At 40.2% G+C, this 20,450-nt stretch overlaps 2 protein-coding genes across 3 annotated transcripts in view; both read right to left on the bottom strand.

Annotated features, from left to right (window-relative positions):
- LOC144667908 (keratin, type I cytoskeletal 19-like) overlaps nt 1-20,450 on the bottom strand; it is a 189,891-nt gene that overhangs the window by 82,277 nt on the left and 87,164 nt on the right. The window lies entirely within an intron of this gene.
- The window catches only part of smarce1 (SWI/SNF related BAF chromatin remodeling complex subunit E1), a 52,717-nt gene that overhangs the window by 23,139 nt on the left and 9,128 nt on the right, over nt 1-20,450 (bottom strand). For both annotated transcript variants that reach the window (XM_078529502.1, XM_078529501.1), the window contains exons 4-8: nt 15,244-15,348; nt 6,538-6,609; nt 4,523-4,603; nt 3,570-3,701; nt 1,129-1,300 (exon numbers count right to left, since the gene is read on the bottom strand). In XM_078529502.1, coding sequence (XP_078385628.1) covers nt 1,129-1,300; nt 3,570-3,701; nt 4,523-4,603; nt 6,538-6,609; nt 15,244-15,348 — 562 coding nt within the window. The remainder of the gene's footprint in view (nt 1-1,128; nt 1,301-3,569; nt 3,702-4,522; nt 4,604-6,537; nt 6,610-15,243; nt 15,349-20,450) is intronic.

Here is a 20,450-nt window from a genome sequence, read left to right as displayed (position 1 = left end):
AGAAAAAGCACTGATCAGAGAGGTGATGTTTACAAAGCAGGCAGGTAGCGTGGATCCCATCAACCTGAAAACTGGAAATCTCAGTTTGAAAACTTACAATTTAAATTAAAGTTTTTAAAAAATCAGAAGATTATTCTAACAAAGCCTAAATCAGACTGTGCCTATCATTTGTCAAAATCATCTTTAGCTCCAGAAAACCTCTATTTTGATGTTTGCACTTAGCCCTGGAAGAAAAAAGGAGGGGCAGATGCTTACTGAAAACAGGAGGATTTTATCAATACTGATTCTTATCAGTCACTTTAGTGATAGTTTCAGAACTTGCCCAGATAATTTATTGTCCAGCAAACATCAACAAGATAGGGCAGTTGCAGGGCTGTGGTACTTTGCTCAAATGGTTATTTGCCCAGGCAGATCACAATCCAGTCTGCTTGTACTTTTCCATGAGAAGTGGCTTCAGAGTGATCAGAAGCAGAAACCCAGCCCAAGGTCACCAATAGCAACTGTAGTAGGAAAGCTGCTGCACCAGGTTGATATCAGTCAAACCTACACAAGGGCAAGATCAAATCTGGGATCTTCCTATTGTGAATTGCCTTATCCTGGATAGAGCTAAAGAGCTTCTTTAGCGTTGCTGTGGTTACACTCATCCAGACAACTGGTCTGACTTGAGCTATTAGGTAGCGTACAGGCTGTGAGGGGTCAGGTGAGCCACTCTTCAGAGAATCCAGTCTGTCTCTAATAGGCAGTGAAAAGAAAAAGAGGCAATGTAGGGAAACACTGTCAGTGAAAATGAGACAAGAGGAGAAACAGGCTGCAAAAACAGGAGGAGACTCACAGTGAGAAAATCACAGGACAAGTGCACAAATTTGTAGAAATTCCCACTGATTGGTCTTGCTTATAATAAAGATATTATCCCGTATATTTGTATTTCTTTATGTGGATACCATAAAGTCTCAACGATGGTGGCACACTGCAAATCATTATGTATCTTTATTCACCATTAAGTTTGTCACCTGGTCATCATGAACTATTTAATAGGTTTCATAGTTATGGTTAGTGAAAGCCCACAAGGTAGAATGAAATTCTATCTGCGCACAAAAGGCTGGGACAGTGTGGATAAGCAGTGCTTACCATCAGGATCCTCAGCTGGTTGGATGCTCATGTAAGGCTCTCCTTTCTCCATCCGTGACTGCCGTTGGCGACTCTCTTCCTCAAGTGCTGCCTCAGCCCGGCTTTTTGCATTAATGTAGGCGAGGTAGGCAGGAGAGTTATGGTACGCTTTCATGGCTTCATTGTACTCGACCTGAAAACAGAAGCAAATCCATAAAGTGGGAACAACCAAACTCAGCAATCCATTCCTCCTAAAGTATATTATTCCACTCGGAGGTCATATACCAATCCCCAAGTAGAAGAGAGGTGACAACTTGTCTGCTCTAAGATCATCTCTGGGAGATACACAGCAGTGACTCTCCCAACTGTCTCCCTCTTTCTGTAGGATTAACATGACAAATCGCTAATTCACCGAGCGTGGAATCACAGGCAGGAAACTTTGCATGCTACCATCTTGTGCTGCAAGATGTTAGACTCGCTATTTCGCAATGCCTCACCCTTACTTTCACCGATGAAAGCTTTCAGTACCAGTTACACAGAATCAAAACATTTCCCAAAATATTCTTACTGCACAAAATGGAATGTTGGCATTTATTGTAAGGGAAATGGCATATAAAACCAGGGAAATTTTGCTGCAGCCGTACAAGGCCTTGGTGAAACCACATCTGGAGTACTATGTACAGCTTTGGTCTCCTTGCTTGAAAAAAGGTACAAATGTGTTAGCAGCAGAGAAGATTCACTCGACTCATTCCTGGGATGAGGGGCTTACCTTATGAAGAAAGGGTGAGCAGGTTGGGCCTGTATTCATTGAAAATAAGAAGAATGAGAGGTGATCTTATTGAAACATACAAGAACCTGAGGGGTCTTGATAGGGTGGATATTGGGAAGATGTTTGCTCTTGTGGGGAGACTAGAACTAGGAGAGACAGTTTAACAATAAGAGGTCTCCCCCTTTAACATGGAGATGGGGAGTTTTTTTTCTTTCAGAGGGTCGTTAGTCTGTGGAATTCTCTTCCTCAAAGCAGTGGAGCTGGGTCATTGATTTTATTCAAGGCTGAGTTAGACAGATTTTTGATAGACAGAGGAGTCAAGGGTTATGGGAAAGTGAAGTTGAGATCACAACCAGATCAGCCATGATCTTATTGAATGGCAGAGCAGGCTCAAAGGACTGAATTGCCTCCTCCTACTTCTGCTCCTACTGATAAATACCACTGAAAACAATTTACTTGATCACATGTGGAGACACATGCATTGGGGTGACATCTGAAGTGGTAAAAGAGCATGACTCTTTATCATTCAGATCAATAAAAGATTGAATGGGTTTGTAAAGCGTATTACATTTGCAATACTCAATATCTACATCTGTGAAATGTTGGCAAGTAGTGGAAAAGTTTAAAGCTTCATGTTTCATTAGCTTAGATTAAACAAGTTCAATTAGAACTAGCAAAGCGGTTTCCCTTCTGCTTCCGTCCAGCCCCTTGGCTTCCAACAAGCAAATTGGCCCTGGCTCTACAGTAAAATATAAAATATGTATGAAGGAAAAATGCAATGTTTTGAGAGATCAGCATAAACCATAGATCCTTTACCATATGCTGAGCAACAAAATCTCCTGGACCAGGAGGAAGAAGGATCAAATTAATTTTCTGTTAAGGAAGCTTGTTTGAAGAGAAACAATATTTTAATGTTTTCATACAATTAATTCTCTAAATTTAATTAATCGTTTTGCAAAAGTTTCTTTTACTTCTGTCCAAGAGCCTGATACCACTCTGAACCACTGCCATAAAAGTGGATAGCACACTCTGTGCTTATAGATATTAAACCTTGATCAACGAGGGGTATCATCTGACAGGAATTGAATGGGGGGGTGGGGACGAAAACACAATATTCCAACCACGTGTTTATAACAAAACATACTGCACTTTTACAAAGCCTTAACACAAGGATTGGCTGGAATAGTCGCTTATAAAAAAAACTCATAGGTCCTTCATCGTGATAGTGAGAGTTCAAATCCAGACTGATATGGGCTGAAAGTCTCAACTGTGTTCTCAAAAGATGTGGAACCACAGGACAAAGCTACCCAGGACTGAGCGAAGACTGGCAATCTCACTCAAAGGGGTGGGTAAGAAACTGAAATGCTAAAATGCATAGCATTCTGGAAGGAGGGAAAAGAGGTGAATTAAAGCTCATTGTTTGGGATTGATTTTTTGAATCCAACAAGTGTTGTATCTGGCTTAACAGTGTTTGATGGATGTATAAAGGGAGCGTTACACTGTGTCTATGCTGTCATGGGGTGAATAAATGTTCTATTTCTCATTGCTGACATTCCTCAAGTCAAAAATATCACCCCCACCCAAAGAAAACAGAAAAGGAGAACAAACCTATACGATTAACACTACCAACCAGATGCACTTTATGGTCACTGAAACTCATTTACTGAAAGGAATCCTGTTCCTGCTGTTTTACCTTTTCTGCTTCATAGTCATTCAGATACTCCTGCTTTTCCTCATCTGTGAGATCCCGCCACATTCCACCGATGATTTTCCCTATTTCCCACAGCTTCAGATCAGGATTGGAGGCCTTAACCTGGTCCCATACCTAAAACGTAATAAGGAGACTTATTTACAGAGCTAATACAGTAATAGAATTATCACACTGTCAACCAGACAGTTTCTGGGTATAGTACGATCAACACCCGAATGTACTTACTACAGTTAGGCATTAATAAGGGGGGGGTTCTGTGATTAGTACTCCTACAAATCACTTTTTAAAAAAGTTTTTTTAATTTAAATTTAAGCTGCAGCTCTTGGTGACATCATCGGTGGAAGCTGGCTGGGCGGAGTTAGTACGTCTGAGAATGCGAAGGAGCTGAAGTCTCACACGGATGCAAATGGAATGGCAAAAGATTGTTGAATGGTAGCGGGTTAAATGCCAGTAACATATATTCAGCTGATCACACTGTCGGACTCAGTAACTCATCCAAGTTAATGACTAGCACAAAGTCTTAACTAAGAACAGAATGAGGAAAAGGGAAAATCAGATCGCAACCTTTAAAAGATGTTCATTTTTTTAAATATAAAGTTGCACCTATGGGAAACTCGCTTTTAAACCAAGCAGCAGTGAGTTACAGGCCAGGATTTAATGAAGTTAAAATGTTTTACAAAAAGATTTCCCATTAGGAATGTATTACAGCCTCCACCTAGTACAAGATGTCAGATGTTTACATAAATAATAAATACCCAACAGGAAGTATAAACTGTAAAGTAATCCCACTTCTTTCTAGAAACTTTAGGCAGTGAAAGGCTAACGATACAATAGCAAGCATCTTTCCTCAGCTGTCTTGTGTAAATCGGGTTAGGCTTAGCCAGGTGAATGAATGCTGCAGCATATGCCCTGATACAATCCTGCAGATACTGTACCTTTCTGCTGTAGCGCATATAGGGCATCAGGGGCTTATCTGGGGGCTTTGGGGGCTTTGGAATAGTGATGCCTGAGGATGCCTGTGGGGAAACAGAAACACGTCACATTATCTTGCACTTCAAGGAGGAAAGCATAACACTCTTAATATCAAATTGTCAAAAGGTTAATGAGAACAGGAATGCTATCTGGATCCAGGTGGGACTGCCCTAGGTCGGATTTGAAATATATAGTTTCACAGCTAAACTTTGAACACCATGGACAAGACAAATGAATGATTGAAATCTGAAGTCGTTTCAGTCAAGGCTGTATTGATCAACATAAAAGGCTGCTGGGGGAAATCAAATAAATACTTCCTATTACTGGCTGGAGCCTTAACAAACCAGTTTTCTGTTCGTGAAGATAAGAGACAGAAAAGCTGTGTACCCCTTCTGTCACTTGTAATAAAATCACAGGCAAATAAGGCATTTATCAAACATTTCAACATTAAGATAATTGGAAATAAAGATTTAGAGAGTGACTGAAGTTCTGACAGGTCTTTGCTAGCCAAAGATATTAAGTGATATGGAGCATGAGCAGATGGCCATGTTCTAATGCAGTTAAGCAAGCACCATTCCACTCCTTCACCATTCAAGCAGGCAGCTAATTCAAGTCATTTCAGAAAACTTAGCTCAAAGTGGAACAAGTGCTGCAACGTTCTGTTACCTAACCAGAAATTCTGATGGCATCGGGTTATATAGCAAACCTTGCCACAGCTCAGACCCAAACGTTGTCATGCACTTAGATCCAGTCAAGGACCTATCTGCACAATAAGGGCACCGAAAATATTCAAACTATGATATTTTAATCAGAGCTGCAACAACTTAGCAGAGTGGAGTTCTCTGATGCTAAACGAAACAAATTCACTCCAGGATGTCAGCATCTTAAGACCTGGATAGTTTCATCTGAATCTGTGGGAATGACGAGGTGTGGAGATGGAAGTACGGGCATGTAAACAATCTCCATATTACGGCTGATCTCTTCCCATCCCAATCATCCCTCTCAGTACTGATCCTGTGAACATTGCCAGTGGGCTAGCTAGCTAGCTCTCTGTCTCTCCCTCCAGGATATCCATTCACTTGTGACAAGGCCATTGCCATCTATGAGCTCAGTGTAGATCAATGTCCTGATACCATGACCTGGACGGAAACTTTGTTAACAGGTGATGCCACCTTCCCCTAAATGAAGCCTCTCCGGCTGGCTGTATCATTCACCACTTGCCTTGCACGTGGTAGTGGTAGTGGTAGTGTGTTCCGCATCACCAAATCACACCCTGGTCTATCTTCTACCTACTCTTCTGGCACCTGTTCTTCCTTCCTCATCTCCTTAAAAATCCTCGTCATCCCAACTACCATGCCTAATTTCTCACTGAGATATCTTCACTGCTTTCCTTTCATAGCATCTGCACTGAACAACTTCTTGCTCCTCTACCCCATTTACACTTATTATCCAAGCAGTATGTGGCTTCCTTACTCTTCCTAACAAAATGCACCGCCTCACACTGCTCTATATTGAAACGTATTTGCCATTTACACAAATATTCTGCAAGGTTTTTAATGTCTTCTTGCATTTTGTTACTGTCTTCCTTTGTATTAAATGCGCCTCCTTGGTGCTGACTGCAAGTTTTGAAATTGTACTTTCAATTCCCGGACTCCAAATCATTAATGCGTGTTGGGAACAGTCAGACCAGTAGCGACCCCTGTAGAACACCCCTTCCCACCTTCTGACAGCCAGTCTAGTACCTGCTTTCAAAGGCACTTCTCACCACTAAACACGTGGAATTTATTTTACTTAAGTGAACAACAAGTCTCTTTTACATTTCTAGTTGAAGTGAAAGCCACCCACTTCCACATGAGAGGATGGATGGGCGCTTGGAATTTTTTTTTAAAAAAAGAGATTCCCCAAATTGAGGGCCTGTCAAAGTTGCTCTTTCACACTTGCTATTACAATCCTTTAGGTTTAGAAGTTTAATAGTTACCTTCTCCCTGCCGATTATACTGGAAGCACGTGGAGTTCCGTTGTGGAATTGGGCCGTAGGGCCACAAGAATCCTATTTATAAACACAAGTCATGTATTTTGTTACACAGATTGGAAATGGATAGTAGGTCACATTGATAAAAAGGCAGTTGTTAACAATACCAAATAAGTCTAGTTATAACACTTCATAATTCAATTTTGTTCCCAACTTGGCTTGCTAAATTTGATTTTAAATTATTTTTAGAACATACAGATGACAAGAGTAGCCAACAGATGTACTCATAGGTGGTTTGGAATAGCTTGTTCAAACTTTGACTGCTCTCTCTTTTTTTCCTGTACACCTTCACCAAACCCATAGAACAACTAAGTCTGATTAGTCAGTAATTAGGGTTCAAGCCCCAATCCATTCCAAGAATCAGTTGGTGCATTTAAGAGTACTTTCCTCAAATGGAAACGAGATTTACCCTTCACCGTAGCACACGGTTATTACAATAACAGGTTTTGATATGGAGAAATAATGCAGCTCAAACAGAATGTTGTTTTATTTTTGAAACTTTTGCGGGAGAATTTGCACAGCACTTCCTTCTTCCGTTGAAAGAAATGGATGTCGATTACAAGTTCAATATCTCATCCGTGAAAAGATGGCCCTTTCTCAGTTATCTCAAGCACCCTCATCTGTCAGTGACAACGTGCGGACTATACTTATTTCTTATAAACTAATTTCAATCACTATTGTCTTGAAAAATCAAGCTCACCAAGATGGTCCAAAAGCTAGTCACTTTAAAACTCCTTTGTCTAGAGTTGAATTAAAAGTTACTGGATAATTTAAGAGACATTCGTAAACCAAACCATTTAAGAAACACATCCATTTTTGGAAATCAAGTTTCTGTTTGTTGGCACATTTCTGCTAGATTCCCATTTGAAATCCTGGATTTTATCTATCAGATTGTCACCTGTGTTGACAGGTACCCGCCACACTGACATTATGATTTTCAAAGGACTTGTTTTGACATGGGGAAATCATACTAAATTAAATGCTGCTACAGTTATACATTTCTCATGCGCCCCTAGGTTTTCATTATAACGTATTTACATTTTAACCTTGCATCGTTCGACCCTCAGGAGAAGAACCAATAACAATGTATGTTTCATATTAAATATTAAAGTATCCATTTATCTGGCCAATGTGAACCTTAGAGAGGGAAGGGGGATTCCGAACTAGTCCACTGGTTGTTAATGTTGCCATTAAACATATACACTATAAAACGTAAATTAGGAAACAAGAGAGCGCAAAGCATATTCACTGAGTAAGGAATGTGACACACTTTCTCTGAATTTACTGAATTAAATGTCTGCTTGGCACTTAATTCAGTGGGCCTACCCAAAAAGAGGTGATGTGGGGTTCTCGTGAGCTCTCCAGCTGGCAGACAAGGCCCTCATCACATATGCTGAATAAGTCAGAATCCGAGAATGCACCATTAACTACAGCCAGGAGCGGCCAAGCTTTTTATCTTGGTGCACCATGCAGATAAAATTAAAATGGGGAGCGGTGAGGCAAATAATTAAGATGCATTCAAAGGGCAACTAGATAAGCATATGAGGGAGAAAAGAATAGGATATTTTGGCAGAGCGAGATAAAGAGGGGAGGGAGGACGTTCCTGTGTAGCGCAAACATCAGCATGGCCTGCTTCTGTGTTGTAAATATATTGTATTATTTCCCCCAAGGCTCCATGATATACAAAGTCTATGTCCAACTTGAAACTTACTGATGCTAACAAATTTTGATGTTCTGATTCATTATTTTAATTAGTTTCATTTGAGATGAGGAAATGTCATCCTTTCCAAATCTCCTGGGACAAAGAAATTTAAACAAGACAAACTAGCCACTAAGTTGCAAGTCCAAATTAGAAGAGTTGTATGAGCCTGGAGAGCTGCATTGCTAAGATACAGGGCCCTTGAGCTCGACAAAGTAATGTTAAGAGGGACTAGCCTGACATAAACAGGCAAGGCAAAATAATAGCAACCAGAGCTGGATCATAGGTTTTTAAAATATCTATGACTGAAATACTCACACGAAAGAGTAAGTTAGCAGATGACAAACTCACCACCCATTTCCAGAACCATAAAGGTCATCATGGATTAAGTGGGAACTTTCAAAGTGATGGATAATGAAAATTTAGAAAGCACCAATTTGCAATAGCATGGTGGATAGGAAGGTAAGAGGATACCCACATAAAATGAATGCAAGGATATGTTCAAGCAAGGCACACTGGTAGTAAAAGAAGGGGGAGTGGTGGGCGCAAGTATGCTGTACAGGATATGAATTAAATTTAAAAGGTACATATTTTGCAGATGATGAGAAGAATAGTCAAAATCAGAGAAGTCACAGGAGTCCAGGAATATTCCGACAGATTAGGCTGGCATAAGATTTGATGTTAAACAGAATAATGAAAAAGAAAGGGAGACAAATTTTCTGTAAGATTATTACAATCAGAGGTGGAAAAAAGAAAACAAGCCTTTTTTGGCTTATTAGTATTATTAGAATTAATAATAACACAACTGGAATGGAATTTACTCTAATATTGGAAGGTTAAAGACATTGTTTATGGTCCTCACCACCCACTCCATCGTCTATCCACAGATTCTGTCCCTCCCCCAGGCAAATGTCTGAGGCTGACCCAGACTGCTTGCAACCTTGTGCTATATTTGATCCAAAGACAAGTTTCTTACCGAATATTCACACCATCAGCAAGATTTCCTAATACCTCAGTATTATCTCAAATGTTCAAATCCACCCCGGCTCAGCTCATCTGCTCATCCATGCCTTTGTTACCTCTAGACTTGACTATTCCAATGCTCTAATGGCCAACCTCCCATCTTCTACCCTCCATAAACTTCAGTTCTCCCAAAAGTAATTCGCACCAAGTCCTGTTCACCCATCACCCCTGTGCTCACTGATCTATACTGGCTCTTAATCTTGTTTTATAATCCCCGCTTTGTCTCTCACCTTCCTATCTTTGTAATCACCTCCAGCCACACAACCCTCCAAGATTCTGGCCTCTTGAGAGTCCCCAATTTTAATCATTCTGCCATAATTGGCCATGCTTTCAACAACCAAGGCCGTAAGCTCTGGAATTCCCTTCAGCTTTAATCATGAAATTATAAGCATTGGTAAAAGCTGACATCTTCAGACTCAAAATACAAACTTCAATTTTAGAGATAGAGACAGCTAATGAATGGTCCAAGATGTTTGGAATATCAGAAGCTGACATTGCTAAAAAGAAAACATGGCCAAGGATTCAAATACAGCTTGAAACAGGATGGGTTACCCTTTACACATTATCATTGGTTACTTTAAAGCTACCAGTGCCAAAAATAAAGTAATTGATGTACAGGGTTCTCTCAAAAAAACAGGGGTTTAATTACAGCATTCAACATGATCCTATGGACTACTCACTTGAATTTTTGTAAATTACCCTAGAAACCTGGTTGACACAAAAAGGAGAAGAGTCTGTCTCTACCCTCCACCCAACACCCCACGGTCTCTCTTCCACTGAGCCCATGGCCCAAAATTATATTTTCACCTTTGTTGGGTGAATAGGTATTACTGGAACTAACCTTGAAAGCATACAGATAGCAACACAGAGAGTTGCAACAAAGCAGAGCCAGGTGAAGTTAGTGTGAAGTTTTAAGTGCAATGAGATCAATATCAACAAGGCAGGCCAAGTCAGACTGCAACAGCTACCACACGCTGCCCTCATGCCTTGAGTTTAACTTAATTAAATTTAAATCTTTGTAAACATATTTTAGTTTTAATCTGAATTTGTTTGGATCTTACTTTTGCCCCCCCCTGTTAAAACTGGTGCTTTTTGCACAAGATCACTTTCTTTGCCAGCCTGAATATAAGATTGCACCTGTATATGATCACTAGCTGACTGATTCCATTTCTGTACCTGAATTTACAGATCAAAGGGGGATGGATCCTCTCCACTCATTTTTTGCAAACCATAAATTCTAGTGGAAAATGAGCTTATTATTCTGCAATAAATAGCAGGGCAAATTCCCCTCATGCTATTAAAGCTGACATTGCTGCAGATGCTTTAAAGTTGCACATTTGATTCAACTGGTCGATCATTTTTAGGCTTTATGAAGCATCAGTCCACGAGATTATATGAAATCCCAAAGTAAATCTATGCAAATTATCTACATTTCATTGTAAAATTTATCAAAGCAACATGATATCAGAAAACGACAAGTGTGTTGTAATCGAATCTGAAGGGGGGTGGTGGGGTGTGGGGGTGTCAGGTGACATCAGACTACAATGGGAAACATTCTAAGTGAAACCCAAGAGCCTGTAATTGAATCGATGTAATAGACATCATTTATAAATGCACAGAGACAGCATCTCCCTCAGTTACCTAAACCCAGCCGGATGGAACAGGTACTATAGTTGTCCTAGTGCCCCTAAGTTAATGAGTGGTTCCTGTTGAAAGGTGCATTTTGTACAGAGCCAGGTCACGTTAGGGTGGTGTCAGCTGCGATGTTCTCCACAGTCCAGTACTTTGCTTAAGAGCAGCAGCCTTTCGGGGGTGAGATTTAAAAAACAGCTGCACCTCAGGACTGAATCATAGCACAACTCATATGAAGTTGCTAGAAAAACTAGTAAAGCCTGAGGATTTGGAGCAGTTTAGAATTCAGCAAAGGAGGACCAAGAGATTGATTAAGAGGGGGAAAATGCAGTATGAGAGTAAACTTGTAAGGAACATAAAAGCAGACTGTAAAAGCTTCTATAAGTATGTTAAAAGATAAAGATTAGTGAAGACAAGTGTAGGTTCCTTACAGTCTGAAACAGGAGAGCTTATAATGGAAAACGAGGAAATGGCAGAGCAATTAAACAACTACTTTAGTTCTGTCTTCATGAAGGAAGACACAAATAACTTTCCAGAAATACTAGGGAACTAAGGGTCTAGTGAGGAGGAGGAATTGAAGGAAATTAGTATTACTAAAACAACAGTGCTGGGGAAATTAATGGAACTGAAAGCCAATAAATCCCCAGGGCTCGATAATCTACAACCCAGGGTGCTGAAGGTGGTGGCCATGGAAATAGCGGATGCATTGGTTGTCATCGTCCAAAATTCTGTAGGTTCTGGAAGAGTCCAAGCAGACTGGAGGGTGGCAAACGTAACCCCACTTTAAAAAAGGAGCAAGCGAGAAAACAGCAAATTACAGGCCAGTTAGCCTAACCTCGGTAGTAGGGAAAATGGTGGATTCTATTATAAAGGATGTGATAACAGGACACTTAGAAAATATCAAAGGGATTCGACAAAATCAACATGGAATTATGAAAGGGAAATCATGTTTTTGACAAACCTACTGGAGTTTTTTTAGGACGTAACTAGCAGAATAGATAAGGGAGAACCGGTGGATATGGTGTATTTGGGTTTTCAGAAAGCTTTTGATAAAGTCCCACATAAGAGGTTAGTGTGTAAAATTAAAGCACGTGCGATCGGGGGAAACATATTGGCATGGATTGAGAATTGGTTAGCAGACAGGAAACAGGGAGCAGGAATAAATGGGTCTTTTTCGGAATGGCAGGCGGTGACTAGTGGGGTACCGGAGGGATCAGTGCTTGGGCCCCAGCTATTCACAATATATACCAATGATTTGGATGAGGGAACCAAATGTAATACTTCCAAGTTTGCTGACGACACAAAACTTGGTGGGAATGTGAGCGATGGAGGAGGGTGTTAAGAGGCTTCAAGGTGATTTAGGTTGTACTTGCCCACTCACAGGTTGAGTGAGTAAGCAAATACATGGCAGTTGCAGAATAACGTGGATAAATGTGAAGTTATCCATTTTGGTAGGAAAAACAGAATGGCAGAGTATCACTTAAATAGTAATAGGTTGCGAAACGTTGATATACAAAGGGACCTGGGTATCCTTGTACACCAATCACTGAAAACAAGCATGCAGGTGCAGCAAGCGGTTAAGGCAGCTAATGGTAAGTTGGCCTTCATTGAGACAGGACTTGAGTACAGGAGCAAGGGTGTCTTACTGCAGCTGTACAGGGCCTTGGTGAGACCACACCTGGAGCAGTGTGTGCAATTTGGTCTCTTTACCTAAAAAGGATATGCTTACCATAGAGGGAGTGCAGCAAAAGTTTGCCAGACTGATTCTTGGGATGGCAGGATTGTCGTATGAGGAGAGATTGGGCCGATTAGGCCTGTATTCACTGGAGTTTAGAAGAATGAGAGGAAATCTCATTGAAACATATAAAATTCTGACAGGGTGGACAGACTGGATGCAGGAATGACATTTCCTCTGGCTGGGGGGGTCGAGAACAAGAGGTCACAGTCTCAGGATATGGGGTAGACCATTTAGGAATGAAATGAAATGAGGAGAAACGTCTTCACTCAGAGGGTGGTGAACCTGTGGAATTCTCTACCGTAGACGGCTATGGAGGCCAAGTCACTGAATATATTCAAGGAGGAAATAGGTAGATTTCTGGACTCTAAAGACATCAAGGGGTGTGGGGAGAGCACTGGGGTATGGCATTGAAATAAAGGATCAGCCATGATCATGCTGAATGGCGAAGCAGTCTCAAAGGGCCGAATGACCTACTCCTGCTCCTATTTTCAATGCTTCTATGCAGTCAGCTCCAGAATAAAAAAAACAGAAAACATGTGGAGGGGAAGAAAGATAAACAGTGTTACAGTACAGCTGATTCACTGTTCAAGGTTTTCATGCGCTATTTAAAGATCAAAACGCAACCCAATATAAGACCCACAGATACAACCAGGGTCAACAATATGGACTATTAACTTGTTTATCGTCCTACACGCCAACATATTTATGCTTCAGGATAGATTCAAATGAATTGAATTCCTTAAGTAAATCAGAAGGATTCCATTCATTTCCAACATAACTTCCTTAAATGAACTTCAGCAACAACTTTAATATAAAATCGAACTTCCTACTCTGTTTTCAGCCCCAGGTTTTACCTGCATGAGTTCAGTAATAACAAGCTGATGGTATTTACGGTTATTCAGTTGCAGAACAAGTTGCTGTACTACAGGAGTATATTTTTTTTTACATTGGTTTCTAAGCAACTATCCTAGGTCAATGCCTCATTTCCCAAGTGACTGGAACTATTCAAAATGTTTTTTTAAAGTTTACACAAGTTTGCTTCTAAAACATAGTAACATTGGTTTGTTATTTTGTACGAAGTCTCTAAGTTAATGGATCAGGTATAATGCAAAACTTGCTTTGAGTGGTCAAAGCAGCAGCCTCAACAGAACATATGAACTGAACTGAAGCAACAAACAAGCATGTTTCTTAACATCTTGGCCTCAATTCCAGCCACAGCAGATAATTAAATTAGGATCAGAACCAAGGTAGCTGCTTATGAAAGAGAACTAATAGCTGTCAAACATTTGTCACATTTAGGAAACGTGTGTAGAACAGACTAAAAGATCATGAGAGACAGGATTTAAACAGAATTTCCCTATACACAGTTGAACAACCACCTACAAAAATGTCTCGGTACTCTCAGAATAGAGGAGTGCAAACTCTGCATATAGATAATAGCTGGGAACACAGGAAAAGGAAAGAATATATGGAGGGGGGGGGAATTGGTGGGGTAACATCAGTATGTACCATGGAAAACAACCCTGTCTCTGCAGATTTTCCGCTGGTCAACAACTCTAGCCCTGCTTAGTCCGAAGATCTGGAAGTTGAAATGGCAGATTAATACAGAGATATGCTTCAAGCCAAAAGTGATCCGAACCAAAATTATAACACACATCTGCTGGGATGAATATTCAATCCTAGAACTTCCTGTTTCTCCTGGTCACCTAATTTATGCTGTGCCCAATTAATGTTAGCACTAAGTGAAAAAAAAAATGGAAACTTCCATTCCCAATACTGACATTTCCCTCACCTCCCAATCTAATGAATATAGACCAACGTGAGGAAAAATAAAAGCAAGATGTGGTGGTTAACACTGCCATAATCTACACTTTTTTAAAAGCCCAGAAGTTTATAATATTCAGCAATCAAGACTTCCAAAGTATCAGTTCTGCATAAGTTATGTAGTTGAAACAAGCAGGTTTTAAAAGTCACAAGGGAAATGCTGAGCACACAGGGTTAGGATCTGAGAGTGTTTCACTGAAGTAGCCTTACACTGTTTTTACAACACATTTCCAATATTTATCTTGGAACACACCCAACTCATTCACGTTCCACCTTTAAAGGTCAAAATAAGATCAGACAATTCTGGAAATGCAGAGCTGGTCTATCAACATCTGAAAATGGAAGAGACAGGTTATCATTTCAGCAAGAGATCTTTTAGCAGTTCCTAAAAGGGACTCCAGATGGCACAGTTAATCCCTTTAGTCTTTGCAGATGCTGACTGACATGCTCGGGATTTCCAGGACTTTCAGTTTATATTTTAGAGTTCCAACATTCGGACTTTGATTTATAGTTGTTAAAATCTTGGCATTTGTCAACCCTTATGCAATTATTCAAGCTGCCAAAATGAAGCTCCTGAGCCAGTGATCCCAAAAAGCAATGCATTGTGAAAAGTAGGTCCAATGCCAACCACCTCCTTTTTGTACTCTAAATCGCCAGATCCGCAGACTTAGTGCATACGCAATCCTGGCCTAGCCTTTAGTTTTTTCTTTCGCAGTGCAATAGTTAATACTCCTACCGTGACCCGGCTGTTGGTGCCTGGGTTCCCTCCCAGCCTGTAGTTGTTGTAGGCCAGATGACTGTATGGATTGTATCCCACAAACCCTGGGGTGCTGGGCATTTGCTGATGGAAACAAATGAGACAAAACACGAATGAGAATGAGTTCAAACAAGAAACACAGAAATGAAATGATCAGCATACAAAAAAGTGGCAAAAATTCAAACAAGTTATGGTTGTGCATGGAAAAGCACAGTTCTACTAACTACACTACACAGCTATCACTAGTGTCATCTCCACTCTATTCCGAACACAAAGGGTACCCACAAGACATATCTATTGACTCTCTGGCAACATCCTGTCCAGCCCAAGAGAAGGCTTTCCAAAAAAGCAACATCACCTTTGTAACCCTGGTAATAATGTTCCCTTTTCCATTTGTTGGCAAGCCACCTTGTTTCCACACAGTGTTATGCACAACAACCTAATCAGGAGTGGAAACCAGTGTCTAAAATGGTGGGGGAGAACACCAACCACAAATGTCAGCCAAGAAACAGCATGATTCAAGCAATTAAACCTTGTCCTGTTTAGCTAAATATCAGGTAGATCAGTTAAGACACTATAACTGGCAACTTTGAAATTGATGTTAATATAATGATAATGCTTAACGGATGCTTTAAATGGTGGGGACTGTATGTAATTGCCCCATTTGGGTGTGATGTACCCTCCGCTCAGACAAACAGTGAACATGATGAAGAGTGCATTGCTTCAGCATTTCAGTGCATGATTTCATTATGGGTCTTGCACAATGGCACAGGACCTGCTACTAAGGAACTCCAAGATGTCTGGATGTGGGCAAATCCAACATCAAATATCACAAAGAATTGATGCCATCATTCAGCCAATACTGCTCCTCTCAAATAGACCACCTGTGATATAGCTGAGAGTTACATACACCAGAAAAGCATTTATTAAAACATTCTCTGATAAAGGAGGGACATAGTCTAAACATGCTTTCAGTCATGTAGGTGATGTACGATGAACAAAAATCAGAACACATTTAGAAATTCTTTTATTAATACTCAGTAACAAATTTACAGGGGCTGGATTGGCCATAACCCAGCAAATATAATTCCTTTTTTCACTGGCAGAGAGAGGATTCAGTTGTGAGGCCTCTACTGATTGGATGTCACTCTGTAACTGCCCACAAGGAAAGATGCAAAGCCGGGCTCACGTGATTGACCTGAAGACAAGCAAGAGGCGTTCATTAAGCTCATGTTGAACGTCTACGAGCACACCCTGGCTGTACCTTTTTAGTTCAGAATTTTTCCGAGTGATTTTTGAAGAGTTAGACAACGAGGGCTTCTCTCACCCTCCCATTTCTCACACAATAGTGTCATTTGAATCACTCAGATCAGGTAACCCATTTTTTTAAGTTACGCTTTACAGAAATCTGTAACTATTGTTACAACACTCTTAACAAAAGACCACAATGAGTTTTCAGCAGCAGCGTTTCATTAGAGCCAGGTCTCAAAAGCAGCAAAAAAAAAACCTCAACTAAAGCCACATGGATTTGAATGTTCAACAATAAGATTTGAACTCCCAACCAATCACTCTGCATTTAATGAAAATACATGTCCCAGCATTGTCGGTTATTTTAGGCAATTATGCAAACTCAAATTCCTTATTGTACATACACTTGTGTTTACTGAGTGTCCTCAGGCTGAGGTTGCCAATGCCAATTCTAAGCCCAAAAGTTGTAAAAACAAGAACTGCCTTATTTCTCATAAGGCCCAAACAAAGAGTTATTAAATTAAGTGCTGTTGTTAGCTTGCTGCCTGAGGCACAGTAATTTGACAAACAAGAGGTGAACCTTCATAAATTGTGCACAATTTGAGAAGGCGGTGGAATTTTGGCATGTCACCTGTATTCCGGGATAATGCTTTGGGAACCCGGGTTCTATTCCTGCCACGGCAGATGGTGAAACTTGAATTCAAAAAAATCTGGAATTAAAAGTTTGATGATGACCCCGAAACCATCGTTAATTGTCTTAAAAACCCACCTGGTTTACTAATGTCCTTTAGGGACGGAAATCTGCCTATATGTGACTCCACACCCACAGCAATGGGGTTGACTCTTAATTACCCCCTGAACAAGGGCAATCAGGAATGGGCAATAAATGCTGGCCTAGCCAGCGACACCCACATCCCATGAACAAGAAAAACTCTTTCTGAATATCTAAACAATAATCATTATACACAATGTCTCTCAATATATGGTTCACTTTTAATCATTTCACACCCATGGTTGAGTTATTTTGCATTGAACAGTAAGGCAAGAGCACTGCAAGTTTAAAGTGTTCCCAGGTCTAGCATTCCCCACATAAAGGAACATGCAGTTCAATTTCTGTTCCCCAACAGCTGCCAATACCAATGCCATGTTACCTTGCTTTGATCTTTGGTACATTCAATAAACAGCAGACACACAGAGTATTGGCTTGGCTTACGCATCATTTGCATATTCCAAATGTTTACTATATTATACAAAATATATTCACGAATACTAACCAATATAGTGCCTGTTGCAGACATTGCTTATTAATAATAATCAATTCTAAACTTAACATTTAGTTTTACAGAACTACCGAAAAATCACAAATTTAATTGAAGCACACAATATGAACACATGTAGTTATAGCATGACCATTTGTATACAGCGATATACGTACAGTTGCAGAAGGACCATTATTATCCCAAAAGCAAGTTACTTTGAAACGTTCTTATAAACGGAAATATCATGGGATTAAATTTTAATACAATAACATCTCAAGTTCTAAACAGCATACACATTGCTGCTGTAATCTGGTGAACACGGTTTAAGGGTTCGATATCCCAATGTTGGCCAGGATTTTGGATAGACTGCCCTACATGCTCTTCCTCATACCTACTCTTCACTATGTTAAAATCCAGAGTTAAAGCAGTCATATTCTTTCCCAGATCTTCAGGCTGTAGAAATACTTACCTTTTCCTATTTTTGAGGGAAATAAGTATTTTAAAAATTAATATAAAATGGTTGGAAGAGGAGGGAAGGAAGGATAGTGTAATGGGATTACAATTTACAATCTTTGTTCCAGCAAAGATACATGTGCACTGTAATTTCTACCATTCTTCAACCTCCATTTTCTGACTGCCATCATTCTAACAGCAGCAGTAACCAATTTAAATGTAAATGAATTACTGCCAGTGTGTTAAATAATATCAATTTGAGAACCCAGGCTAAGTCATTCCTTCTATCTAAGATCTTCAGGACTGCCTAATTTCTGCTTCCCAATTAACCTCACTTCAATTTTGCCCCTAATTCAGCTGTGGCTCAGTTCATAGCACCCTCGCCTTTGAATCAGAGGGTTGTGGGTTCATGTCCCACTCCCGGAAACCAAGAACTGTGATTGTACTCGAAAGAAGTTGCAATCTGTGACTGTTGGTAACTCGAAAGAGTTTCCCCTCTCACTGTCGACACACTAACTCATGCGGTTATTAAATCACAGGTAGTCTTCTCCAATACTCTCTTTGCCAATCTCCCCATTTCTACAATTCATCAAGTACAAGTCATCCAGAATACCACACTCCATGTTCTCACCTGCACTGACGTACAAATCGCCATTCTTACCAAGCTTCCAACAGCTCATAAAATTGACTTCACATCCTCCACCATTACATTTCTCTCACTCCCCACTTCATCGCCAGCATCCACTCCTTCAGCCGCTTTACTTCTGCCCTTTCAAAAGTACCCCGCACCTCCCATGCCCTGGATCGCAATTTTTCGCACTCCTCTCCTGTCATTCTACCCCCCCACCCCACCCGAACCAAGCTCAGAAATGTCCCTGTATGTAACAAGCGCTATGAAAATTTTATTGCAGAAAAAAACTTGTGTATGATCAGTCTCTAATGCATGTCAACAGCTATTGCAATTACCTGTAATAATAATGAGGCACAGCTCTAAAGTAGTCAGAAAATAAATACAGCTTAGCTACACAAAAAGTATGAAAATCTCCAGACACTTACTGTTTTAATCTGTGATCAGCTTCAAACCACTTAGGTGGATTTGGTGTAGTGGCCCATCGATTAAGCCAGTATTTCAAAACATTAAACCCATGAAGGCACAATATCTGCAGGCATTAAAAATTGTATCTACATGTAAATGCTTTATTTTTTTGCCAATTTTCTACCTCCCTGAAAGTGTTGACTCTACAGATCCCAGCAGACTTCTAACCCCACACTGAAGTGGCAATTCTTCATCTGATAGCCCAACAAGACATTAAGCACTTATTAGTGCCAAAAAAACCTCTCACCATCCTACATGAGAAGGATTGAGTGATTTTCTCTGAAACATTTGCCTGTTATAAAGCAGCTACATTCCTGCACTGGAGAAGGTGCAGACAACAACAGTACTGATACTAGATTGTGAATGAGAGAAGATAAAAGGAAAGAACCTAAAGTCTTAAAATGTACCAGGAAAAAAGCCCCAATTCAGGATTGCAAGTGATTGTTAAAATTTGGACATCCAAGAGGTGGAGGCTTGAGTACCAAAGCCTAGTTTTTATTCACTTACAAGCAATGTTCCCTCTAACTTCAACTTGTTGCACTGAGCAGTCCCTTTAAGAGTGAGATAGTTTGTATGAGATGCAGCCACTCAAGTGCACATCTTAAAGGGAGCATCGTTTGTACATGGTCTGTTTATCCCTATGCTGCACATTTCCAGATGAGGGAACATCGTACAGTGACATACAGTGCACCTCTTTCAGCCTGCTCCTACAGGTAGATGCACATGAGAGTGCCCAATTAATGCCCACTACCTGAATACAATTAAACGCTCAATTAATACGCAATTAAATTTATAAAATCAGGAAATCCAGAATATTTATTCAAAAGTAATGCTGAGAAGTAAAATTGGAGGACAAAACTGAAATAAGTGAAAAAGTCAATTTAAACTCAATATTAAAAAATATACTCGAAAAGGCAGCCAGTCAGAGGTCAAAGCATCTGGAATATTCAAAATACAGCTGGCTGCTGAAAGAAGATGGGATACTTGAATGATCAGCTCAGCTCAGCTCAGTCGGCTGATGGCTATTTATCTTCCTCAGGCTCTTCACGCGTCATACAGTCTGTTGGGTCAAGATTCAGAGGCCAGGATTTCAGAAAAGAGGTGATAAGCTAAATGGCGAGATTTTTTAA

This window comes from Cetorhinus maximus, chromosome 25 (assembly GCF_964194155.1).
Source record: "Cetorhinus maximus chromosome 25, sCetMax3.hap1.1, whole genome shotgun sequence".
NCBI classification, from domain to species: Eukaryota; Metazoa; Chordata; class Chondrichthyes; order Lamniformes; family Cetorhinidae; genus Cetorhinus; species Cetorhinus maximus.
This window is presented reverse-complemented; position numbering and strand designations above follow the sequence as displayed.